This window comes from Danio rerio, chromosome 18 (genome assembly GCF_052040795.2).
Source record: "Danio rerio strain M-AB ecotype USA chromosome 18, GRCz13ab, whole genome shotgun sequence".
Classification (NCBI taxonomy): Eukaryota; Metazoa; Chordata; class Actinopteri; order Cypriniformes; family Danionidae; genus Danio; species Danio rerio.
Window position 1 is genome coordinate 49,093,689 of NC_141038.1, and position 27,493 is coordinate 49,121,181.

At 36.9% G+C, this 27,493-nt stretch overlaps 3 protein-coding genes across 9 annotated transcripts in view; all 3 read left to right on the forward strand.

The window, feature by feature from the left end:
• depdc7a (DEP domain containing 7, paralog a) overlaps positions 1 to 27,493 on the forward strand; it is a 152,357-nt gene that overhangs the window by 105,383 nt on the left and 19,481 nt on the right. The gene's annotated exons all lie outside the window — the stretch shown is intronic.
• rpl35a (ribosomal protein L35a) lies at positions 1,814 to 9,447 on the forward strand. 4 transcript variants are annotated; one of them, XM_087291874.1, is made up of 5 exons: positions 1,814 to 2,159; positions 2,314 to 2,351; positions 4,737 to 4,889; positions 7,469 to 7,613; positions 9,378 to 9,447. In XM_087291874.1, the coding sequence occupies exons 2-5, from the start codon at positions 2,341 to 2,343 to the stop codon at positions 9,399 to 9,401; spliced, it is 333 nt and encodes a 110-aa protein (XP_087148000.1). In that variant the 5' UTR covers positions 1,814 to 2,159; positions 2,314 to 2,340; the 3' UTR covers positions 9,402 to 9,447.
• abcc5 (ATP binding cassette subfamily C member 5) overlaps positions 12,807 to 27,493 on the forward strand; it is a 60,747-nt gene continuing 46,060 nt past the window's right edge. For 3 of the 4 annotated variants that reach the window (XR_015514202.1, XM_087291656.1, XM_087291655.1), the window contains exons 1-2: positions 12,807 to 12,838; positions 16,801 to 16,990. Coding sequence is in view for 2 of the 4 variants with exons in the window: in XM_087291655.1 (XP_087147781.1) it covers positions 16,871 to 16,990 (120 nt within the window). In the remaining 2 variants the exon portion in view is untranslated. 4 annotated transcript variants of the gene reach the window in all.

Sequence of the window (27,493 nt, forward strand, 5' to 3'; positions counted from 1 at the left end):
CCAGCCGCAACCCATCTCTGGGATGCCATCCATACACACTCATACACTACGGACAATTTAGTCTACCCAATTCACCTGCACTTTATGTCTTTGGACTGTGGGGGAAACCGGAGCACCTGGAATGAACCGCCAATTTATCCATCATATGTTTTACACAGCGGATGCCCTTCCAACTGCAACCCAGTACTGGAAAACACCCATACACACTCATTCACACTCATACACTACGGCCAATTTAGTTTATTCAATTCACCTATAGCGCATGTCTTTAGATTGTAGGGGAAACCGGAGCACCCAGAGGAAACTCAAGACAACACGAGGAGAACATGCAAACTCCGCACAGAAATGCAAACTGATCCAACAGAGACATGAATCAGCAACTTTCTTGCTGTGAGGCAACAGTGCTAACCACTGAGCCACTGCGCCATCCTGGATGCATTCATGATAGAAAAAACTCATACACCTCCAGGTTGCCTTTTGAGGTTGATTAAATCTGAATAGAAGTGAATTTCGAGGACTTCCTATGAGGTTAAAATTGTTCAGAAAGCATTATCATTTTAAGGGGGGGAAAATTCAATTCATCTTTATTTCAATAGCACTTTTGCAATGTAGATTGTGTCAACGCAGGTTAACATAGACGATCATAGTAAATTGAAACTGTCAGTCCAGTTTTCAGAGTTTAAGTTCAGTTCAGTGTGGTTTAATTTTCACTGCTGAAAGTCAAAACATTGAAGAGCACATCCATCGATGCGCAGCTCTAGGGTCCCAAACCATGCAAGCCAGTGGCGAGGAACAAACTTCACCAATTTGCGAGAGTGAGGAAAAAAAAAACCTAGAGGGAAACCTGGCTCAGGTGGGCACGACCATTTCTTCTATTACCAATGTCTTGTGCAGAGCTGCAGTCTAGGCACCGCTAGGCACCGATGGACGTCCATCGTGGAGAAGCTGCAGATGGGAGAGGTCACCGGCTGGTGTACAGGCTGGGCCACAGGATCAATGCGGAGACTCGTCTGTCTGTCACTGGGGTCTTACAGGAATCAGTCTCATGCTCTTCACTCCTCCAAGATCATCACAGCAGCTGCTCAGGACACGGTCTGGTCCAGGATTATGGAAACCTTGAGAATGATTAAAAAAGACTAACCAAAATGGAAAATGGTTCATATTTCATCAATCGTGGCAACAGACAGTTAACATTGGCTCAGGTTAAATTTGTTGGACTTTACCCTACACCCCCAGAGTCAAAGATTGGTCATATGCTTCAAATAAGCTCAAATCAACTTAATGAATCAAATGGATAAAGCAGATATGAGGTTAAACACACAAACAAAAGTTCATATATTTGATCAAAACAGGATTAATGGATAAAACAAAGTTAAAAAACATCTTAAATCCTTGAAAATATATCAGTACAATGAAAAGCTGGATATAATTAGTGAGTATAAACAACTCCAGTGAAATACCAAACTAGCCTAACGTAAAATAAAAAATGAAATATGCAACTACAATTTCAATATATAATAGATGTGCAAACAAAATAGAAATGGATTATATTTTATATATTATTTTAAAAATTTTACTTTTAATACTTTTGAATGATTTTTGTATGTTATTGTTGATGATAATATATAGGTTAATGTGGAATACAAATAAATATAATAACATATATATTTTTATGAACAACTGTCCCCATATTTGCAAGTAATTCAGTTATATCCACGAAGAAATATAAATGAGGAACATCCCGCTTTAATTTCAGTCAGGCAGATCTTCAGCCGCCGCTGCTAACATTTTCCCAGCGTTCCTTGCGAGCGGCCTTTTCCTCCATTTTTGAGATAGAATCAGGTGAGCGTTTAACAGCTCGACTTTTAAAATGTGATGTTTTAGCCTCATCTGATGTAAACTAAACCACGATTTACACTAATATAGATGAACACATTAATTAAGTCCATATACAGATGATTTCGCCTCTGTGGGACGTAAGATGCTTTGGATTTGAAACGGATTGTATGGTCCACTCGGCTCCAGCTAAACCGAGACCCGGAGCTCATTTCTGCCTTTCGCAAACGTGTTATTAAAGTATACTTTTAAGCTTGAGTTTTGTAGAACATTTACATGTCTAATTTCCTTATTTCTAGTAAGTAATAATAACCATGAAGCAAGTAAGTTTGTGTAAGAACGTGTTAGCATTTAGCATAAACATGCAGCAGCTCCGACATTACTTTGAATGCAGCCAGCACAAATGTATTTAAGACACAACGAGCTCACATTTTTGATCCTCACACTTAAATGTGTTCGTATTGTTTTGTTATTTAGGTTTGTTAGCCTGGTCAAAGGATCATCATGCCCGGAAGGTAAGACTCGAAAAGCTGTCAGTGTTGTAAATTTGAGTTGATGGAGAAATGTTCACAAACTTTATCAAGCGTTAATCTTTTGTCTATTGCTCAGCCACTTATTTAATGTGAATTGTAATCAATGCACAATTTTTGAAGAAGATATGGAGTCTTTCGAACTGATTATTTAGGTTTATTTTATATAAGTTAAAGTGAGATGACATCTATTAGCTAAGTTAAATGCCTGTCATACCTGACTTATTTAAATCTATAAAACAGGGATCATCAGACTTGTTCCTGGAGGGCCGGTGTCCTGCAGATTTTAGCTCCAGCCCTAATCAAACACACCTGAACAAGCCAATCAAGGTCTTACTAGGTATACTTGAAACACCCAGGCAGGTGTGTTGAGGCAAGTTGGAGCTGAACTCTGCAGGGCACCGGACCTCCAGGAACGAGATTGGTGACCCTTGTTATAAAGGAATTGTGATGTTGGAATTTGAGGTAAAGTTGGTTTATATTTGCACCTTTAGACTTTCGCCACATTAATATTCTTAATATCCTATTCTTAATGCAACCTCTTTCAGCAGAAGTATTGTTTGCAAATTCTAAACAGGGAAATCATTACCAGGCAATGACTGTCAAAGGAAATTGTTCATGGTCAATTTAATAGTGCTAATGTTGTTTTGAAGTCTTGCAAACAATATCAGTTGACTGAATATTCAAAGTAGTGTGGTAAACGTATAGGGAGCATGTCACAAGTTGTCACTGTTCAAAAATGAACGAATGTGTAAATATAAAACTAACTTTACCACAATTAGAATTTTTAGGTTGATGGTATTGTGGTGTTGGCAAATTACGCTATTACATTTTCAAATATATTTCTATAAATCGCTTAAGCTTATGCATCATTAAAAGGTCTAACTAATCTGTTTGATATTGTTTTGAAAAATAAACCCCTTTATTTTAGTTGTACATTTTTTTCTGATATTTTTATTTTATTTTATGCTGATTTTTACATTTTGGAGTTCTATTAAGATTTTTCTAATTGTTAGTTGGTGTAATGTTCTTTCAACCTTAAAAAAAACAGGTAAATTTGGTTTTCTATTTGCACGTGCGGACTTTTTGATAATATAATTTCAGAAAAGTATTCTTTGTAAACTCTAAATAGGGAAATCATATAAGCAGCCAATGACTGTCAAAGTACAACGTTGTTCACAGTCAATTAAACAGTGCTGATGTTGTTTTGAAGTCATACTTGCATACGATTTCAGACCAAATATTTAGTAGCGTTGTTCACAATATAGGGACTCTGCCACAAGTTGTCACTGAACAAATATGTGACTAAAACCAACTTTACCTCATTTTGAATTTTTAGGTTCATGATATTGTGATGTTGGCCAATTACTTGGTTAATAAGCGACTCTCTTTTTCAACAAGATTTTTTCAAATCCCTGAAGCTTATGGATCATAGCCCATAGCTAATCTTTTGAAGGTCTTTTTTGAGGAGTGAGCCCCTTTATTTTGATTTTGTACTGTTATAATTTAATTTACCTTGTTGTTTGTACTTTTTGGAAATCCATTAAGATTTTTTTAACTATTGTTTCTAGGTATTATCTTTCAACCGTAAAAAACATTGAGGTGAAGTTGATTTATATTCACACATGCTGACTTTCTCTTTAGTAATAACATTTCAGAAAAATATTCCTTGCAAATTCTAAATCATATTATCAGCCAGTGACTATTAAAGTACAACATTTAGTCAATTAAACAGTGCTGATTTTGTTTTGAAGTCATACTTGCATGCAATATTACACTCAATATTCAAAGTAGTGTGGTAAACAGTATAGGGACTGTGCCACAAGTTAAATTTTTGGGTTGATGATATTGTGGTGTTGGCCAATAACTTGATTCATAAACCACTTTTTTACTTTCTAAAAGATTTCTTTAAGTCCCTAATGCTTTTGTGTCATTAAAAGCCCCATAACTAATCTATTGAAGGTCTTTTATTGAAAAGTGAGCCCCTTTATTTTGTTTTTGCACTTTGTTATAATTTATTTAATTTGCTTTGTTTTTTTTTCATGCTGATTTGTACTTTTTGGAAATCTATTAAGATTTTTCTAGCTGTTGTTTCTTGGTATTATTTTTCAACCATAAAAACATATTGAGGTAAAGTTGGTTTTGTATTCGCACGTGCTGACTTTCTCTTTGGTAATATTATTTCAGATGAGTACAATGTTGTTCAAGTTGTTTTTTACATGCTATTTCCGACTGAATATTCAAAGTAGCTCAATAAATAATAAAGGAACTGTGTCAAGTTGTCACTGAATGAACGTGCGAGTATGAAGCCAACTTTACCTTAAATTATACTTTAACATGGCTGAAAATGATCAAACTGTCTGTTTTTAGGCTGTGGAGCAAGGCCATCTTTGCTGGCTACAAGCGTGGCCTGAGGAACCAGCGTGAGCACACAGCTCTGCTAAAGTTAGAGGGAGTTTACAACCGTGGCGAGGTCGACTTCTACCTGGGCAAACGCTGTGCCTACGTCTACAAGGCCAAAAAGTAAGTGAATGACACTGCTGTGTGTTTATGGGACAAGTAGCATGAGTGAGGAAAATTTTGTGCTGGTGTCCTGACATTTTATCCTACCCATCAGATTATGTTGCCCATACTGTATTTGAATGGTTCTGATATTGGGGTTAGGGATTAGGTAGGTTAGGGCGATATTACAGCTTCATATCACACTACTCCATATTAAAATTTACACTTGTAGCAAAGTCTGATAGGTAGCATATTGATTTTTCTACCTACTTTTTGAAGGGGAGGTTGGACAGTCTGACAACGTTGGACAAATTGACAGAACACTAGAACAAGACTGACAGTATGATAATCTTCATATATCAAAAATCTATCTTTAAAAATTATCTTTAAAGCTTCTTTTAAATTTCTGAAAAAACAGCAACCATTTTCCCTCGCATTGAACACAATATATTTTAAGAAACCTTACAAATATTTTGAAACAGTAAATGGCTAACATGGCTAATTAATTGAAATAAATCATTGACTTTGCTATCTTTTAGTTTCAAAGACACAGATTTCTAGAGTTTCAAACTGATTTTCTAAAACTAGAATTTCTAGTTTTAAAACTGATTTGTTTAAACCACGGTAAACCTTGAAACCAGTTATCCTCCCATGCCTAGTAGTTGTGATTATGCTGTGACAGTCTCGGCTATCATTACTTTAATAAGGGCAGTGCAATATTTGAACGATCTTCAAACTGCAATAGTTTTTCTGTGATAATATATTGTTAAGTTTATTCACATGACTGAATCAAATAACTGTATTTGGGGAAATAAGCTAACTTTAGATTGATTGGGCTGATTCTGTAGGCCATTGAATTGTGCATAAAATATAATGAACAAATTACAAGCATAAATGCATACAATAGTGCCAAAGGTGAAAGTCCAAGTTTTCTGTGAAGTCAAACATTATTCAGGCACAGGAATTAAATAATCAAGCGTAAAATATCACTGCAAATCTTCATTGTAAGTATATGTGTGTGTGTGTATGTATATATGTATGTGTATGTATATGTATATGTGTGTGTATATATATATATATATATATATATATATATATATATATATATATATATATATATATATATATATATATATATATATATATATATATAGTGTGTGTATATATATATATATATATATATATATATATATATATATATATATATATATATATATATATATATATATATATGTATATGTGTGTGTGTGTGTGTGTGTATATATATATATATAATTATTTTTTGATCTATTTAACTTATAAATAATATGTTATTATACCTCAGTGCTTAAATGCATGCAAATGATAAACTTTCGTACAATTATTATTACTCTGCCTTCACAATAAATAGTCCAGTTTTTAGTCATTTTTATTGTTTGAGCTTTTATTTATTATAAATAGGCCAATAAACAGTTTGTGTGTAGCTTTGTATAAGTGTTTTATTAAATATATATTGTGTAAGTTTGTATATTTAAATGAAAAATAAAATTTAATTTTTTTTTTTTTTTTTACTTGTAATGTTTAAAAAATATATAGTATTAATGGCTTTTGTGAATTGGAAAAATGTGACATTTAAAATCAATATGCACCCCAAGTGTTCACATGTGTTGCACTCTTTTGAACTCTATGAATGAATGGCATTTTAAAGTAAATACTATATTGGGAATGAGAAACTAGCTGTTGTTACCAATCACATAAAATTTGTTTTAACAAAATATATTTTAGCATTGCAGAATTGGCACAAACTAATCAGTTTTAAAAACAATCGAGTGTTGCTTGCAGAGCATCAGTTTTGCTTTGTGTTAGCTTTCATTGGCAAAATAGAGCGCAAACATCACACCGACATTATTGGTTTCATTGATCTGCTGCATGGAATCAGTCATATGGAAGCATGCTGATATTTGTTCTGATAACAGCTGAGCTCTTGTCATGCTGCTGATCTTTAACGATATAAATAGGAGCAGTTTTTGCCACTGTATCTTGAGATTTCTGACTGTGACTGATCATAATTCATTTTAGGTTGATACAAACGGAGTGAAAGTAATGCAATATTGATAAATGAAGCTATTCTTCATTGTGATCTAGAAAATAACCATTGCACCTGTTCCAGAAGTGGACAAATAAGCAATGCAAAAAAGTTAGTGATGTTTTGCTGCTGTTTCAAAATGTTGAATGTACTGTATGATGATCATTTACTAGAGCCTTGTGAATTATAACATGAATTTTAAAAGCAGACTTATTAATTGTTAAGTTGACCCTTGATATGATGCTCAGTCTAGTATTTTAATAAATAGTGCTTTTTGTGAACTGTTTGTTAAAGTTTACTTGTATTTTAATTGTTAAAAATATTATTTTTAAAATAGTGACAAGTATATTCTTACACACTAAACAGAAGTAATGTGTAATTCTGTGGTGATTTTATAATTGTGTATACATAATGGTCATCATTGACATGATCATGTTCTATTATGAACTGCTTGACTTAATGACACAAGAGCACTAACACTTTAGCATTAATTGACTGTGTTAATTGTGTTTTTTTTTTGTTTTGTTATTAATAGGAAGACCGCAACACCCGGTGGTAAACCCAACAAGACACGTGTCATCTGGGGTAAAGTCACACGCGCTCATGGAAACAGTGGAATGGTTCGTGCCAAGTTCAAGAGCAATCTTCCCGCAAAGGCTATCGGGCACAGAATTCGTGTGGTAAGAGTCTTAAAGTTTTGTCTGTCTGAAAAAAGCTTTTAGAGCTGGTTTTGCTTGGTTTTTGGTAGTGTGCTCGGTTCATTTTAATTTACCCATCATATGCATTCATTTAAGATGTGTTAGGGCGCTTTTTCACTGTATGGTTTGCTTCAGTACAGCTTCGTTTTGGGGATTATTTTTGTCCCTCTTCGGTTGATGTTCCAATCAAGCCATACCTTTAACAAAATGTGACACAAATTCTGCTGATCATTTATTGGTTCAAAAAACACTTAAACTGCAATATCCGCTTGTTAAGTGGTGACGTGTTTGTGACGTATGTATACCGTTTCCGGGTCCAAGCCACCACTCATTTGAGTGGAGAAATCATTCGTTTATGATCACGTTTTATTTTTATAACCAGCATTTTGGACGGTTAACATATCTCATAATCTATTCAGAATAAAGGTGCAGTAGGTGATCTGCCAAAATGCATATCGGTTAGCATATTAGCTTTGGATGGCAGGGGAGGGACTGTGATTTAAAGCCACGCAACACGACAGCAGACAACCCACTAGTTCATTCACCAGTTAAAAATGTATGGAGTGGTGGCCTGGCGGCGTGCAGGAATTTCACTCACTAAACAATGCATGCTATTTCAGAGAGAATATTGACAGTAGCTGGTAAACAATATAGGGAGCGCGTCACAGGTTGTCATTGTTCAGAAATGACCCAATGTGCATATAAAAGCAACTTCAGCTCAGTAAAGCAGGCTAGGTGGAATAGCGCTATTTACTGGTGTTTTGTTGTTAAACTAAATAAAAATCTGCATTATTGATGCTGGAAAAGATCTTATGAAACTGAAAATAGTCACATCAATCTTTCACCGGGAGTGGCTGAACAACACTTTCGTGCATATGACACATTTGTAACGACAACATCTGCGTCAGCTCTGCGGGAAGCTAACATTGTTTTGAAACAGAACATTACCTGTCTAACAGAAATACTTCAGCCATGGTGTCGACTTTCCTCCAGCGTGCTAAAGTAACTCTAATACGGATTCAGGAGTTTAAAACGTTTCAGCATTTGATTTTCCCACGACTGTGACTGTCTTGTGTGCACATGTCGTGAACGCACGGCGCTCATGCAGGCGTGCACATGCTAATGGCGGATATGCATGAACAGATGCGCGGAAGCCCAAATCTGCATTTGCTGACAGACAGTTTGAGCTACTTATCAGAATTATGGGAGATGTCGGCCTGACAATATTTAATTGGATGAACTTTTTTTAGTTGTATGCCTTATCCAGAATATATAAATGCATATAAACACATTTAGATTGTTTACTATTGGGCTGTGAAGAGACTTTCCACCAGCACAACAACCCTAATTGTCATCTCACGCTGGCCCCTTACTGGGCAATCCTTATTGATAAACTCAGTTTTTGAATGGTATTTTATTAAAAAGCAATGTTCAACCAGCCATAGTGGCTAGCGGGAGTGCCTCTCTAACCCGCCACAGCTCAAGTCTACCTGTATTTGACGGGTTGGCAGGTGTTAATGTCGAGCTCTGTTCATATGTGGTAGTTCAGTGCAAATGTGTTCTCTTGTCTTTGTTTAAATGAAGTGGAAGGGTTAGTTGTAAATGCGTATTTTTAAAGCTGTAAATGTTGTATGTAATTCACTCATTAACTGCCAATAACCTATTTTATCCTCAAGTTGTTACTAATTTAAAAGCCCAAGCATTGAACATGTGTCTAATTTTCCGGGTTTTTCTTTTGTCTTGCAGATGCTGTACCCATCTCGTGTATAACATGCTTTTGTGTACAGACAATAAAAAAAAAAGAGAAAAGGTTCAAGTTGTCTTTGTGGTCTCTTTTTTTATTTTTGTTGTCCTCATTTGTTGAAGAACTGAAAATAGACTTGTCACCACTTCCTTATTCATCACTGGGTCTTTCGACCAGAACGAGACCGACTGTCAAGATTTATTACAGATCAAGAAAGCAGGAAATGCAAATGGAAAAATACTGACTGCTGGGTAAACGAGATGAACTGCTGAGCTTGTCTGAAGCCGCTCAGAGATGTTTAATCTTTAGACTTAACTCGTTTTCAGAGGCCATTAATGCAAATCTGAGTAGAGTTCACACTGAAAGTACATGGGATGAGTCTGATATAAACAAGATGCCATGTGACTTTATTTCTTATTTTCTTTGTATATTTGACGTATATTGTTGAGGAATAGTAAAACAAGTTAGATTTGGAAACCCTCTACATGGCTAAAATGAAAATACGTAGTATTCTTATTAGTATTTATAAATCTAGTATTTGTAGTGCTTTTCAAAACAAATCTATTCAGTGTAGCTGTTTTATGGAAATACAATAAATTGTGAATGCACTCAAATCAGAGTTATTAAAAACCTTAAGATTTATTAGTTGTTTGCATAAAATGTCATTTGATTTAATCTTTAAACTACTCTGGATGTGTTTAGCAAGTAAATTTGCACTTGTTTTTTTTTTGTGCTTAGTGACATTTTCACTATACAGCTTTTGAAAACCTACTGGTGACATGTTTGCCAAATAATTTGGCAGTAATGTTGAGGGGGTTTTTACATGAACTGGTATATTTTTACAAAACTTGACTTAAAGATGAGTATAATGTAATTTGTTTAATTCTTTAAACTACTGGTGATGTGATTAACAAATAAATTGGCACTATTGTGGGGTTTTTTTGTGTATAAATTGGCATATTTTCACTATACAGCTATTGACAGCTATTACAGCTTAAGATTTGTTGTAGTTTGAGTAAAATGTCATTTGTCTTATTCTGTAAACTCCTGGTGACATATTTAGCAAATAATTTAGCAGTAAGGTTTTTTTTTTCATAAAGTGGTATATTTTTACAAAACTTGATTTATGGTTGAGTATTATGTACTTTGTTTAATTCTTTAAACTACTGGTGATGTGATTAACAATTAAATTGGTAACACTTTACAATAAGGTTCATTAGTTGATGCATTTACTAACATGAACTAATCATGAACAACACATGTACAGCATTTATTAATCATAATTGAACATTTACTTATGCATTATTAACATCCAATTCCATGCTTGTTAACATTAGTTAATGCACCGTGAGTTAACATGAACTAACAATGAACTACTGTATTTACATTAACATGAACAAATACAGTAGTAAATGCATTAATTAACATTAACTAATGAACCTTATTGTAAAGTGTGACCAATAAATGTGACTAATATTTAGTTGTTGTTTTTTGCATGATGTGGCATATTTTCACCATACAGCTATTGAAAACCTTGATTTATTAGTTTTTTGAGTAAAATGTCATTTGTTTTATTCTTTGAACTACTCGTGATGTGTTTTGCATATACATTGAAACTAATATTAAGGGTTTTTTTATGCTCAAAGTGGCATTTTTACCATACAGCTATTGAAAACCTTGAGATTTATAGTTGTTTAAGTGAAATGTCATGTTTTATTTGTTAAACTTTTTGTTATGCGTTTAGCGTATTATTTCAGCTAATATTTAGGGCTTTTTTTTTGCATAAAGTGGCATATTTTCACTATACACCTATTAAAAACCTTGATTTATTAGTTGTTTGAGTGAATTTTTTTTTTTTGTGTTAAACTACTGGTGATGTGTAGCATATTAATTGGCACTAATGTTTAGGGGTTTCTTTGCACATTCGCATATTTTCACCACAAAACCTTGAGATTTATAGTAGTTTGAGTCAAATGTAATTTGTGTAATTCTTTAATCTACTGGTGGCATCTTTAGCAAATAAATTGGCAGTAATGTTAGGTCTTTTTTTTTTTTTGCTTAAAAAGGCATGTTTTCACCATACAGTTGTTGAAAACCTTGAGATTTGTAGTTGTTAAATTGAAATGTCATTTATTTGTTAAACTACAGGTGATATGTTTCGCAAATTGAAACTAATACTTAGGGATTTTTTTTTTTTTTTGCATAAAGTGGCATATTTTAGCCATACAGCTGTTGAAAACCTTGAGATTTATTAGTTGTTTGAGTCAAATGTCATTTGTTTATGTAATCTACTGGTGGTATGTTTAACACATCAATTGAAACTAGCATTAAGGGTTTTGTTTTGCATAGTGGCATATTTTCTCCATACAGCTATTGAAAACCTTGAGATTTATTAGTTTGAGTGAAATATAATTTGTTTTAATATTTAAACTACTCGTGATGTGTTTAGCTCATAAATTGACACTAATGTTGAGGGGTTTTTGCTTAAAGTGGCATATTTTCATTCTACTAATATTTAGTCAACACGATGCTAATGTTTACTATGCTAATGCTAACTTCAGAGGACTTAAGAATTGATCGTGATTATTCAAGTTTTCTCTTTATCAGCATTTGATATCAGGAAGAAATGTTATTAGACCTTTAGAAAAAGCAAATATAATTTAATCAAACACACACACACAACGTTAACGGTAACTTAGATCATAAATACAATTTAACGGAGAATTTTACAGTCAGTATTTTCCACTAAACATAGTTGCAACTTAATTTTGTGTAGTTTGTGAGTTATAATTTATAATAAACAGTGAAATCTATTTGTCGTCTAATATGTTGAAAACCCTAAAATTTTAATTGCATCCAAAGATTACATTATTAAAACTGCTTAACTCTTAGTTTATGACTTACTCTGGTATAAAGCTAAACCAAATAGTGGGAAATTCATTGAATTGTACCAAATTAAGTTTACAGAACTGCTGTGTGCGAGGTTATACTTGCAGATAATTATTAAAATCCACAAGATGGCGTTTTGAATCATATTTTAAAGTCGGAATATTGACTTGACCGTTCGAACGTGTGTGTCAGGTATAATTTGAGATGAAATTATATGCCTATTTTGTGCAGTATCATCATCTTCTTCACCTTGCTGTACTTTCTGCTACGGTAAAATTCCACTTATCATCATCATCATCATCATACTGCAATACTATCAGTTTGACTGCAGAGGATGCGCGCCCCGTTTTACTTGCAGAATAAGCTCCGCCTTTTGTCTGCGCTCTGACGCTTTCCATTTGTGGTGAATTGTGGGTGCTGTAGTTCTATCATATCCGATCAAAACCGCTTGTAAACGCGCATAAACTACATTTCCCAGAGCGGCGCCCAGCTGAATCCTTCAAATAGCTGGTTTATAACGAAGTTGTTTTGCTTCATCCGCTGTTGAAGATCTGCAGACCACCAAGAGGAACAGGTATCTGCTGCAATGTACACTTTTTTGTCTAGTTTTTAGCTTTTAAGATATGATTTAATATTCTTTGCGCTATTTGATGTTTGTTATTTTTACACCATATTAACAAAATGTATTATTTTAAAAACGTAACGTTAATCATTTAAATTCGTTTGACATGTCTTTGTAAATATTATATATGTATAAGATGATTATAACAATAATAACAAAAGCATTTTTTCGTATTATATTGCGTTGCCAGGATGAACATCCTTTTTTTTAGTCGGTGTCTTATATCCTGATGTAGGTGACATCTATTGTCTCGAGTTCAGATGATGACGGGATATTTAATATGAATTTATCTAATGCATTTTGATAACATTTTAAATCATGTATTATAATAATAATAATAATCTTGGAGACAGCATAAATATCGATTTCTACCAAAACACACAAAATTACATTATTACAACAGGAATATCTATTTAAGGTGTGTTTTTTTGCCATAATAAAAATACTGTTTATCTGATTAGATGTTAAGTAGCCTATATATTATATACGTTCCCCCGTTTTTTGTTTGGTTTAGTCTGAAACCCATTAGATGTCCCTGAGTAAAGCCCGTGTGGTTTGTTGTTTGTTCGGGAACTGTTTGTTCTGACTTGAGATGCGGGGCCTATTATACTCAGACAAACACGACAAAGACTAATAGAGATATCAAATGTCACCTAATGTAGACATCGTTTGTGTTTTTACTGCGTCTTCCGAGAAATCAGTCTATTAGTCAAAGCGCATTAGGTTAGTCGTCAAATAAACCCCGCTCTCTCTCTCTCTCTCTCTCTCTCTGAATAAATCGATATATTTATGTGTATATTCATTCACGACAGCATCTCTTTAATGTCCGGTAATAAAAAAAACATATTGGTCGTGTGTTAAAATCTAGCGAGCTGTCTATATAGTCAGCATCGTTAGCGGCAATGTTTTTAGGCATCATATGTGAGTCACGTGATGGGAACTTGTTCGGGCATATCGTACAAGTGAAATAAATGTAAAGATATGATTTTTGCTCCTGTAAAACGTTACAAGTAAGAAGATTTTGCACTCTTTCTTATAATGTACATTCTCGTTAATCAAATGTGTAAAAATTCATTATGTATTAGGCTATAAGTTGTATTTTCTTATCAGTTATACATAATTTTAGTGCTTGTTGTACTGGCGTTCATATATGCTCATTTAAATTAAATAAATTGCATTTTTACGTTTTTTTTTCTGACGAAATGCAAAACATTAGATGCACTATAGACCATTTTGAGGGATGTAAACAAAAACAATGGTCCCAACTTATTTCCTGTTTTACATTTTTAGTTTCTATTTCATCCGAGAATCCAAAAAGAGCCCCAAATTGATAAATAATGTTATGACAGCTGTTTTAACATTAAGTTATGATGATTACAGTTATGAAATAGTTTGATAACAAGCAGGAAATGTTCATGGGCCAAAGACATGACCACATTGAAATGGTCTTTAGTCCTCCCAGCAGGCACAGAACGTCGACATGACGTCAGGTAGACGTTGTACCCCATCGTCGTGGGACGTTGGATTTTGCTTGGAAATGAAAATCTGGTTGATGTCAGAACCCAACATCAGGCCAACGTCAATGTTGACGTTGGACAGGCGTTGCATTTTGGTCACTTTCCAACGCAACCTAATAACAACAAAATGGCAATGTCTAATAATGGTACAGCTTGACATTGTGTAGACCAGTGGTTCCCAAAGTATGGGTTGCGACCCCCTGGGGCTTGCTGATTTCCAAAAATCTCACATATGTTATTAAACTATTTGAATTACCATAATGTATCCAAACCTACAGAAGATAAAATAGTATTTAATAGTTACATAAAAAACAACATGCAAAGAAAAAGCCATCAGCCTTTAAATTCTTTTTCCATTGGATAGCGACCCCTGGGGTTATTACGCTAGATTAAAAACACAGCAGTAGTGTTAGTTGCAGCAGATTGATTTTACGTCCCAATGTAAAACTTTGACATATTTACGGCACTCGCATACATTAAAAATAACTACAACTGAACATAGAGGCTCCAAAGATCATCTCCAAAATTAAACCAAGAGTCTTGAGCTGTAAACACTGCACTCTCCAGTCTCATTAAGTGCGGTTTACATTAAAAAATGAATAATGACTGTAAAAATTATACTGTTGTTAGACTGTTGCACTTTTTTGTGTTGTCAATAACCACTTATAACCCTAATAACAACAATAACCCTAACCACCTCTGAGGATAGTGCGGGTCATGAGTCACTGGAATTGTTATTTTGGGGGTCGGGAGCTGAAAAGTTTGGAAGCCCCTGGTGTAGACGTTACCACTATGATGTCTATCGGACTTTGGATTTTGGTTGCCATAGCTGATGAATAAATGTCAGTGTTTGATGTCAATATGACGTTGGTTTAAGACAGTGGTTCTCAAAGTGGGGGTCGGGACCCCCCGAGGGGTCGCGGGGCAATGAAGGGGGGTCGCCTGGTGATTTCCAAAAATCTATTTATTTTTATTAAACCATAAGAATTAACATATTTTATCCAAAACTATACTGAAAATAAAAATAGTCGTTTATAGTTACTATATAGTGTATAGTTACTATAGTAGCTTATAGTTACTAGTTCTATTGGATAGCGACCCCTGGGGTAATTACATTATATTAAAGGCAGCAATAGCGTCAGATGCATTTTGATTTTATAACATCAGGTTATACTTTCTGGCACATTTAAAGCACTGACACAAATTTAATTGATGCGTCTGCGTCAATGTATGCAAGGTTTCTGTATTTATAACCACCTCAGAGGGTATTGGGGGTCGCGAGTCACTGGCATTGTTATTTTGGGGGTCGCGGGCTGAAAAGTTTGGGAACCCCTGGTTTAAGATATTGGCTCAACGTTGGATTTTGGTCACTTTCTACCAACCTAAAATCAACCAACTATCAACGTCATTATTGGATGTCAAAATAACGTCCTTAGACGCTGAAGAACCTAAATCTAACCTAATATTAACATCTTACGATGTTGTCTGTCTGCTGGGCTGATAATTTGGGATCTAAATTTAGAAATGCAATATGATTTTAATAATTGTACTGCCAATCATTTTAGCTTATTCAAATTAGAACTTTATTACTCGAATTTATTTATTTACTGCAACACAGTAAAAATGCCCTTTGTATGCGATTGTGACCATTTTAGATAAAAATTGGTGTTAATTGTGAAGAAAATAAATATCTTCTTCTCCTTTATGTGATGTTTTCATAAAATTCACCAAGTCATGTGCAAAATTTGACCAAAAATAGCCATGTGGGTAGGTTATTACTTGAAAGTAGCTGCTAAAAGTCACTTCATTTACAGTAGATATCACTTAAATTTACATAAAACTCATCATTCATTCATTGTCCTTCTGCGTAGTCCCTTTATACATCAGGGGTCGCCACAGGGGAATGAACCGCCAACTTTTCCAGTGTATGTTTTACACAGTGGATGCCCTTTCTGTTGCAACCCATTACTGGGAAACACCCATACACTGTCACATTCACACACATACACTACAGCCACTTTAGTTTAATCAATTCACCTATAGCGCATGTGTTTGGACTGTGGGGGAAACCGGAGCACCCAGAGGAAACCCACGCCAAGACAGGGAGAACATGCAAACTCCGCACAGAAATGCCAACTGACTTAGCTGGGACTCGAATCAGTGACCATTTTGTTGTGAGGCGACAGTGCTAACAACTGAGCCACCTTGTCAGCTTTACGACAAGCTATGTGGCCAAATATGATGCTTGTACATACAATTATTAACCAGCACAAACACATTTAGTCAAACTTCAGAGGTGGGCTTAAATGGGATTTGTGCATATAACGGCTCGATTGATGCTGACTAAACTAGAGTAACATTTCCGTTCACTAACCCATCCTCCTTCTTTCTCTTCAGATTTGGTGACTTTGACAATATAAAGCTCTGAGTTGAAGCAACAAAAGCGCTCCTATGTTGGTAAAAGAAGATGAAAGGACATGATTTGGGAAAGGACTGCCTGGCAGCTGGTTCTGCGTACAGAGCCGTACCATCCAGAGAGACCTTACCCGGACCTGACGGAGACCATTATGAGCTGTCTAAAGTGCAGGTTAGTCTAATATACACGCAGTGTCGATTGGTAAATGAAATGTTTGAAGTAGGGCTGGACGATATTGCAAATATTTGTGATAAAATCTGCAAGAAATATTGCGATATGAATACAGTTTCACAAGATAGCTTTGAATCGGTTTTCTGGGGAGTCTAAGGCTGCACTGTTCAAGTGACTTAGTGTGGTTTCACACCTACACTTTTGTTTCGGAACGTGTCTCGTTTGCCCAGTTAGCGCGGTTCGTTTGGCATATGTGAACAGTTCAATCGCGATCTGTTCTGCGCCAAAGTAATCGCTCAGAAATCGCTTGAATAAGGTGGTCTCGGCTCGATTGAAACGAACCCTGGAGCGGTTCGATTGCAGTGAGAAAGCGATCCGATCCGAGCGCGGTTATATCACAGTGTTTTATGGATATGTAATAGGCTTACGGCTATATGAAGAGAGAATTAGAGTAGGGCGGGAAGTTTTGCGAGTCTCCAGATGCCCGCAAACGAGTGATGATCTCCCGGTAATCTCGTGTCTCCCTCCCGGTCCTCAAATAGGCAACGTCGCGCACCTTTCTCACCCCTCTCCATCGCGTCACGCGCGCGCACCCTGTCAATCACCACCAAAGCACCATCTCTCCTGACAGCTGAGCGGGACGCTGCAAAATACACCCTGACACTCTGACCAATATAAGGAGAGTTTACTCGCACGTGACTTGTTTTAGCTCTTTTGGTCTGATTAGAAACTTTGCAGTGTGAAAGCGAACCGCTCCAAGAGCAACAATGTAACAATTGTAATCTCTGTTTCGGAACAACTGAATCGATTCACAGGTGTGAAAGCACCCTTAATTTCGTTTTTTTCTCCTGTGTGGCACAGATCGGATATGACCCATGTACGTGTAAGCAGGAACAAATCACATGGATTCAGATTTACTCAAATCAGATTCAGGCCTTGTTCACATGTGTAAATTTATCCGATATGAATCGGATCTGTGTTTTCATGCCTGCAGTGTAAGCAGGTAGATCAGATATTTACCTGTCAATGCGAGTCACACCTCATTAAAAACCATAGCGAATGACGTCAAGTCTGACACTTTCATTTCAGAACAGACTTCAGCAGAGTCCCAAACCTTAAATCTCATACAAGAAGACTTAAACAGCTTTTATATTGTCATATAGCACAGGTATTTAAGCATGTTAACAAGAGAGAGAGAGAGCGCAATGTCCGCCACGTAACCAATATAAACTAATATAAAACTAGTGTATACATCAACGTGCATAAATCACGTCATGGACATTACATTTAAGATGCCTAAAGGTTTCAAAAAGCCAATATATCAAAAGAAGATGGACAAATGAGAACCTTTCTGACATAAACTATGGTAAAACAGCTTGTCAAAAGCTGCGAACAGATTACATACAGGAATAGAGAAAGAGCACTCTTTAATTATCAGCTGTTAGTCAGCGCCCGCTCATTTTTTTTTTTTTTTTCCTGGTCATTGCGCCTTTGCCGTGTGCTGTGTAAATGCAGATGATCCGATACGAATCACTTTTAAAAGATGGTGTTAGCAGGTCATCAAAAAAATCGGATACAGTCACAAAATCGGAATTGACCATCAAGATCTGCCGCCTAAGAGAATTCAGGTACAGAAATCAATGCAAAAATATGTTTTTTTTTTACTTTGCTTTATCTTGTTTCTAGTCTAAATATTTAAAAATACTTAGATTAAGTTAAAATATTGTTTTTACTTAAAACAAGCAACATTACCTGTGAGTTGGGTAAGTAAAATAATCTTGTTTTCGCTTTGAAATGTAGATATTTGGACTAGAAACAAGACAAAAAGTCTTAAGTATTTATTTTTTTTGTTGCATTTTTTGTATAAATTCCATATAAATACATTCATTAAATACAATTCTGTAGCTCCTGGTCAACTGTAATTCAGACTCAACACTGCAGATCTTGCAATGTGACTATTGTAGATGAGCACATTGCGATATCGAGGCTGAAACTACATATTGTGCAGCTCTAGTTTGAATGTATTGCTCTTGAACTTGAACATGTGGTTTGAAACAGCACATAGGTAAGCCAGTCAAATCCAGTCAATCCAATTGGAATTTGAGCAGTTGAGAATTTTTGCACGAGGGTGAAATATTTCCCCATGCAGTATTAAGTAGTTTTGGTTTAAAAAGTATTAAGTAGCTTGGTTTGAAACTCTTCTGTGAGTTTACTGACAATAGATGTCAACTGATAATCTGTAAACTGTTTGATCAGTTTACTGGTTTTCTGTTGAACACAAAAGAAGAAATTTGGAAAACTGTTGAAAACCTGTAACCATTGACTTCCATAGTATTTGTTTTGCCTTCCAGGAAGTCATTGGTTAAAGGTTTTCAACGTTTTCAAAACATCTTCTTTTGTGTTCATCAAAAGGAAAAGAAACAAGTAACGCCCCATTCACACGGGGCATCAGCGTCAACGCTTCCCATTCACTTTGAATGGTGACGTCAGGCGTTGCCGAACTGCATTGTGGATCCGTCAGCGCCGCTTCAGAGGCGTTGCTCGCTGCAGAAGTTGGGAAGCGTCGGCCAATCAGATCGCTGTATGCACATACACCAGCTAGACAGTGTCCTATTGCTGACTGTATTTCATTGGCCGACGCTTCTATGACGATCATTTCAGCCCCAACTTCAGACACGCCTTCAGTCAAGCGTTGACGCTGAAGCCCCATGTAAATGGGGCGTAAAGGCTCAGTAGATGATGACAGAATCTTCAATTTTGGGTGAACTAGCCCTTTAAGAGCCCGATCTATCTCTTCAAATCCTTAAAAAAAGAACACAAAAGAAGATATTTTGAAAAATGTTGAAAACCTGTAACCATTGACTTCCATAGTATTTGTTTTTCCTACTATTAAGTCAATGGTTACAGGTTTTCAACATTTTTCAAAATATCTTCTCTTGTGTTTAACAGAAGAAAGAAACAAGTAAAGGGTGTGTAAATATGACAGAATCTTGATTTTTAGGTGAACTTTTCCTTTAAGTTTTAACAACAACAAACCAAAAAAAATATAGAAATATAATGTAAAAAATCCTATAAACATGATTGTTTCTGTATGGAGGCATACAGTAAATTAATACAAGATTTAAATTTGATCTATCCCTTTATCATGAAAGCTCTGCAGGTGTTGTTTGTGTTGCTAAAAGCATATCCAAGCCCTTTTGTGTTTGTTTTGTTTGTGCATTGCACTCCCGCCGTCAGCGTTTAGTCAGCATGTTAAGAGAGGCTTCAGTGCTGGCCACAATTTTCTTTGTCTTTTTCCATCACGCTTTCTCTCTCTGTCTGTGTATCTCTCAGCCAGTCAGTACATCACTAGATATGCCATGAATGTGCAGCGATTGGCTGTTCACCCTGTATTTAAAAGCTGGATCTGTTTACATAATTTAGACCCGCCTTACTTGGCACCGACAGCCAATTGCAATCCTGTGTTCCGGTGATGCGTGCAGCGGTCCTTGGCAGCTGATAGGTGCTGGATAATGCTGTGTGTTTGTGCAACGTGAGCGCGTTAGAGGGCCATGGGAAGAGTGTTGGGGAGAGGGGAGGGGGGGTGTCCTGCACGTGCTGAAGAGCAGTGCAAAACGCTTCATGCCAGGCTTCTCTCATTCATTTAATCCAGCCAGACACGACAAATTCTTCTCAGTCTTGCTTTTTTTGGCATTATGCTTACCTAGAGGCGTTTTAACATGGCTGTTACGTAAATAATGGGATGCATTGAGCTGGTGCGGGAATGTGTAGGGTTTGGCTATTTACCCTCTGCACGTTTATTCACTTCCTGTCCTTCTTTCGGTCGAGCTGATGTTCTTGGCAATGCCTTTGGTTTCTAGATCGTTCTGTTCTCGATCCCTCATGCATTTTGATCAGCCCTAGATAAGGTTTTTTTGTGTGTTCAGTCGGCTTCCCATGAGAGCCAGTGACAGAGCTGTTGAAGCTGATTCATGTTTCGGCTGTCATGAAAATGAGCTTGTGTGTTTCAGTGCTTTTTCAAATGTCATCTGCCCATTTCTTTTTCATATTTGATTTGAACTTTCTTGACTTTCTTATTTGCAAATAACACAGATGAGTATTAAATGCAGAGCATTAACATAAAACAGAACAATACAAAAAAAAAAAAATCAAATAAATCAATTAGATCATGTACAGTTAGGGTCTAAATAATTCGCCCTCCTGTCAATTTTCTTTTTCAAATATTTCCCAATGATGTTTAACAGATTCAGGATTTTTTCACAGTATGTCTGACAATATTTTTTCTTCTGGAGAAAGTTATTTGTTTTATTTCGGCTAGAATAAAAGCAGTTTTAATTTTTGAAACACCATTTAAAGGTCAATATTGTTAGTCCCCTTAAGCAATATTTGTTTTAATTTGTCTACAGAACAAACCAATAACCTGCCTAATAAACCTTGTTAAGTCTTTAATGGCCTGTGTTCACTGACTTGTACTGTACGGTATGGGTCGGTACAGGTCACCTTTATCAGGCTTGCGTTTCCACTGCCTAAAGGCTGATTTATACTTCTGCGTCAAACGCCAGCGTATGCTAAGGCGCTGACGCATAGCCCTTCGCCATGGCTATCGCCGTCACTGATGTGCACCTCTCAAAAAATGTAACTACACGTCACAACGACGCGTAGCGTAAGCTCTGTGATTGGTCGGCTTGGTAGCGCTGACGAGTCTGGGCGGGACCGAGAGCCGCGTGAATGGTGCGAGCCCGATATAGCGATTGTTTACAAGTGTGGAGTCCCGTGAAGGAGCTCCGGATGGAAAGTTTTGTTTTGTGTTTACCTCATAGTTAAAGTTGTTGCACGTCCGCCGGTTCCTGCCTCAAAATGAGTGAGTTTGAGCCACTTGTACATCCCGGAGGTGTTCAGGAAAAGCAAAAAAGCAGAGAAGAAACTCGACACAGAGGAACATTTACACCTCACTGCCCACTAGCGTTTCGGAAGTGTTAATGCAGACCAACAGAGACAGCGCGCAGAAGTATAAATGCACAGCCACGCGCGTTGCCTGCGCCGTGGGTTACGCCGGTCACTTGATGCAGAAGTATAAATCAGGCTTAAAGAGTACCAAGGGTACGCGAGTCCAATCGAGAAAGCGAAGGCGCTCGCGCTTTAGACAGCCTCGTAAAAAAACTATGCGGCACAGGGTAGAATCTGCTCTTCTTCTTGCCTTTGTTTGAACTCAGGTCGACCATGGCTCGTTATTATTATATGTATATATAGGGTATATGCCGAAGCATGCTAATGGGACTTTTAATTTGCCAGTAACCTGGGTTAAGCGCTTCCGGCATACTGTATGCAATGGAAAAATTGGCGCATTTAAGGTCTGTTTTCTTTATAAATCAGCGATCTCCACTAGCTGGGTGATATCCGATATAAAGTGGGTCTCAGATTGTACAAGAAGCACTGCAGTAAATTACATTTCCCCCCGCCATGTCTTTATAATATGAGCATTTATTTTACCCCAGTATATTCAATGGAGCTTCTGCGCTAGCCTGCAGATTCTGACGTGTGCGTGCAAGTAAACGGCTTTTTGTCTCATTTTACGCTTGAGCAACTAAATAAATGCCAAAGTTTATTTAACTGAATGTATTTAAATTACATTACAACGTGGATGCTGTAAAAGGAACCATATAAAATGGGAAAAAGTTCACAATAACAGCTCACCGGAAGTTTATCAGTATGGGAAAAACACTAGCTCGGCATATACCCTATTATTACGGTGTAATGTCTCGGCTGTGTATTTAAAACATGGCAGTTCCTTTATTTTCATTCTCCTGCTTCTGCATGTGACGTATCTCTTTCAGCTGCGTGTCTAGCTCCACCTTATGCCGAGTTCAGACTGCATGATTTTAAAAGTAGCCATGTCACAGATGTTTTCACTGCGAGACTATCTAGGCTAGATGGATTGGTGACAGGGGCTTTCACATTGCATGACTTTACAATAGGAAGGATCACAGAGAACTTAGTCCTCCAAAAAGTGGAGGTTTGACAGGAGCATCTGTGTCTGTTTGACGTTTCATACAGAAAGTTAAAAAAGAAAGTTGAGGAGAAATTGCTAATACCTTCAAACCCAGGTGAGCAAATATGTACATTTTCTACCCCATTAAAGGCTTCTTTCTCATTATGTAGTTAATAACAAAAGATATGCTACGTGTTTTTTGCTGTGAGACGTAGTTTGAACAAAGTTGTCTGCGATTCTTCCTATTATAAAGTCATGCAATGTGAAAGTCCCTGTCGACGATCCATCTTGCAGTGTAAACAAAGCAGCGACAAAACACTAGCCCAGCTAGTCATGCCGTGTGAAAACATCTGTGACACGACTACTTTAAAAAGCATGCAGTCTGAACTCTGCATGATGGTACCCTTTGGCATGCTTGGTACCCTTTGCAAAGGGTGTAAATATGTAAACCCGATGGGGACAGAAATCTGTTTTCCCATTCCACAAAGAGAAATTGGAAAATAAAATGTGCACAACGCATTTAGTACCATTATCTCAGTAATTGTCACTCACCACAGACAAAGAGCATAGAATCACCAAGAGGCGACACTCTACTGCAGTTCGGGAAACAGCCACTAGACGGACATTTTGGAGTGAAAATTCCAATAGAGCAACAGCATATTATAAGTGTGTAAAATAAATTGTTAAAAGTGCTGATGATTGTGATAGTAAGTGTTGTATTGTCGTCTTTCAGGTTGAATCCCAGCTTTAATGCGCTTTTTAAATAAATAAATTAAAAACAAAGCAGCTGCTTGCCATCGCGACAGCATCAAGATCCAATGAACAGCTGATCGCTTTCACTCCAAAATGGTGGAAACCGTCTGTTGCGCTGCTCTTGCAATGGAACGTTCTATTGAGTGTCGCCTCTTGGTCATTCTAAGCTCTTTGTCACAGGTATTCACTCGTGCAAATATGTCTGATAATCCACATACATAATAATCCATATTGTTAGCAAAGATTTGAGAAATATTGTGAAGTTACAGCCGGCTTCTTTGAGTTTCTTCTTGACTTGTTTACAAGCTATGTCGCTTCACTTTTTTTTCTCGCGCTATGATTCGTTACTAAACAGCCAATCAGAGTGCTCTCTTCATTCGATCACCAATGCTGATTCTACATGTTAAGGGAAACTCGCCGAGAGGCGAAACAAACTAGCTGGACTGACGCTTTTTAGGAAATAAAAACAGCAGCTGCACAGAAGAGCTAACTGATGGTTAAAACGTTAGCCTCCATTTAAGTCTATACCAAATTTAGCATTTTATTTTGTTTGATATCTTATAAGTAATAAAAAACCCTCTGCATTATATTGGCTATAATTATTGTGATGGTATCTTGTGAGTCCACTATCATGATTTGTTTGGAATCGTGACACGAGTGTTTGGTTACACCCAGTAATGTGAGATTGTTTTTGATTAGCAGTTAGCTTCAGCGCAGTCTGATTAAAGATATCACTGGTGTTGTTTGAAGATGCCAGTCTTGACTTTAAACTATACAAAGATTCAAAGCACATGCTGTTCTCTTTAGTGCTCTAATCCTGCTGGCTCTTTCTGCCTCACTGGGTTTTAAAAGGTTTAGGGTCTGCCTTTGCTTACACACTCGTATACACAGACTCCCGCTCGCAGCCGGGATGTCAGCAGAAAACGCCACAGCGCTCGTCGCCATGGGCAACGGCCCGTATAATAGGCTGTTGTCTCAGCTTGGCTGTGGGCAGCACTAACTTTACTCTTGTCTGGCATGTTATTAAATATTTCGGTTTGTTAAAGTGGTCATTGGCGCATGTCGCTGTGCGTGTCTGCACATGGGGTCAAGTGTTTGACTTTGTTATCAAAACTTATTTTTGGGCTGTTTAGCTTCTGTAGTAAATCCTGTCAGACTGATAAAAACAAATCAGCCCATTTTCAGTGTTTAGTGTTTCTTTTATGAAAGGTTTTTCCCATTTTGTGATTTCAGTTAATATCTTGTATATTCAAGTGTTTCTTTTATGAAAGGTTTTTCCCCGATTTTGTGATTTCAGTTAATATCTTGTATATTCACTCAGTAAAAACTGACTTTTCATTCATTTTCCTTCAGCTTAGTCTCTTATTTGCCGGCAGCTAGCTCTCTGCAACTCTCATATGGTCGCCCACTGAAGCTAAACAGGGCTGCGCCTGGTCTGTACCTGGCAGTAGTGACACGAAAAATTTCCGTCATAATTTTCTTGATGAACAAGTTTCTACCAATGAAATCTAAATAAAAACTAAGTGATAATGACGAAAACTATAATAAAAATATACTGACATTTTGTTGACTAATATAAACAAGATGAGAACATGATTGGACGTTTTTTGTAAAATATCCAATCGGAATTAATTTTAGTGTGTGATGCATGACCAAGCGGCAACCTCCCGCTCTCCCTCAGGAAGCCAATACGGAAGTAACTAAAACTGCAATTCATCCGAAATTCCGCTAGTCCTGGCCGCTCCTGGCTCCAAAACAGAGCAAATTTCATTTGAGCCCACTGTTAGAATGGCCAACTTTACAGCAGAAAAAAAGGTGTTTACAGCCTGGTACAAAAAAAAGATTTTGGTTAATACAGGTAATATAACCCTTCATGACAACTGTGAGGGGGGTGAATTTTTTTATAACTCATCCGTTTCCTTTGTATTAAGTTATATTAAGTTTGCATAATTAAGGGAGTGGCCACTTGATTGACAGCTAGGTCTCGCTGGTCGCCGTCACGTCACCTCAGCTGAATCCTGCAGATTAGCCACTGAACTCGGCTTATTTATCGTATTTCTGAGTTGTTTTATGTGGCTTTACACAGTCAACTGCCTTTTGGACTTGTTTCCCACAATTATTAGATGGCATGGCATGCTGAGGGCACTTAATTGTGCTCACAAACCATTCACGTGGCCTCCGTTTCCCACGTGAGTAAAGTTATATACTTATATACCATCTCTATACATGTATTTGTTTCATTTAAGATCATTTATCGTTTATATTTATATTTAGAGCTGTAATGCACTCCAGAATCTGTCAGATTGATTAGCTGTAGGCTCTAGAACAGTCATCTGAAGCGTTGTCATACAGTGTTGTGCTGGATTTTATCAATAGTCTTACAGTAACTAACACAGACTATATCTGAAGTGTTTGTAAGTAATTCGCGTTTTCCTCCTGTTGAAAAACGTCATAAGAACAATGTTTAGTGGCTCAGTGTATTACAGCAGTGTTTTTAAAAGGCTAAACACTTTATTGATATAGTGTACAACAAAGCACAAGTGGTCAGAATACAAACGAGTCACAGGTGATAAAGTATTAAGCATTTCTCCCAAAGTAAAGTGTGTCTGAACCAGGTCCAAGCTAAATGCTAGCAGGTGTCTGTAGCTCCACTCACTCTCCGCCTCTTTGCCCTTGTTTGGTATCCCGCCGTGGGTGTGATGACGCGTGACCAAAATGGCGACGGTTGGCCGCGCCTACTTGTGGCTTCTTTTGCGCTCTTCAGAAACCTATGGGTGACGTCACGGATACTACGTCCATATATTTTACAGTCTATGTGCATGACGCACACACACACACACACACACACACATTTGATAAGTAACTGATCTACAGTAGTTGCGGGATGCGATTAAATCATCTTCCATTCTAAATTATACTTAAATCAAGCCAAATAAATTTTAGTCAACTAAGGGTGCTTTCACACCTAGATTTTTGTTTTGGAACCTGTCTCGTTTGCCCAGTTAGCGCGGTTCGCTTGGCATATGTGAAACCACCAATTGCGCTCGAATCCGCGACAAAACAATCGCTCCGAGATCACTTGAATGAGGTGGTCTCGGCTTGATTAAAACGAACTCTGGAGCAGATCATTGTAGTGAGAAAGCGATATGATCCAAGCCCGGTTATACCACAGTATTTTATGGATATGTAATAGGCATATGGCTATATGAAGAGAGAATTATGAGTAGGACAGGAGGTTATTCCAGACATCCCAAGTCTCCCAGAAGTTTCAGTAGTCTCTCGCAAATGCACAGAGACTCCTGGGTGCCCGCAAACGAGTGATAATCTCCCAACCGTGTTCGTGTTTCACAATCGTGTTCGTGTTTCACCGTCATGCTTTAAAAAAACGCTAAATTTGGCTATCTATAATCCATAATAATAGCAGACCCACAACATTCTGACACACGATGACACTCGAATACCCTGTCAGAAAAGTCTAGTGTCTGGGAATGACCTTTTTACAGTGTCTGCCACAATCTTAATGTTGTTTTCTTGTGTTTACATTGATAAATATGGCCACGGTGTAAATACACAGTACAGTTACGATCGTATTGCCATATTTTATCATTATGGTAACATAATAAACACATTCAGTGATTTCCTGAAGATAAATACCAAAAAAATAACACAACCGGAATAACCACAGCAGTCGCCATCGTCTGATCTCATATGAAGCAAGAGATGACATCTGATGAGGTGTGCTGGTAGTGTAGTGCTGTCCC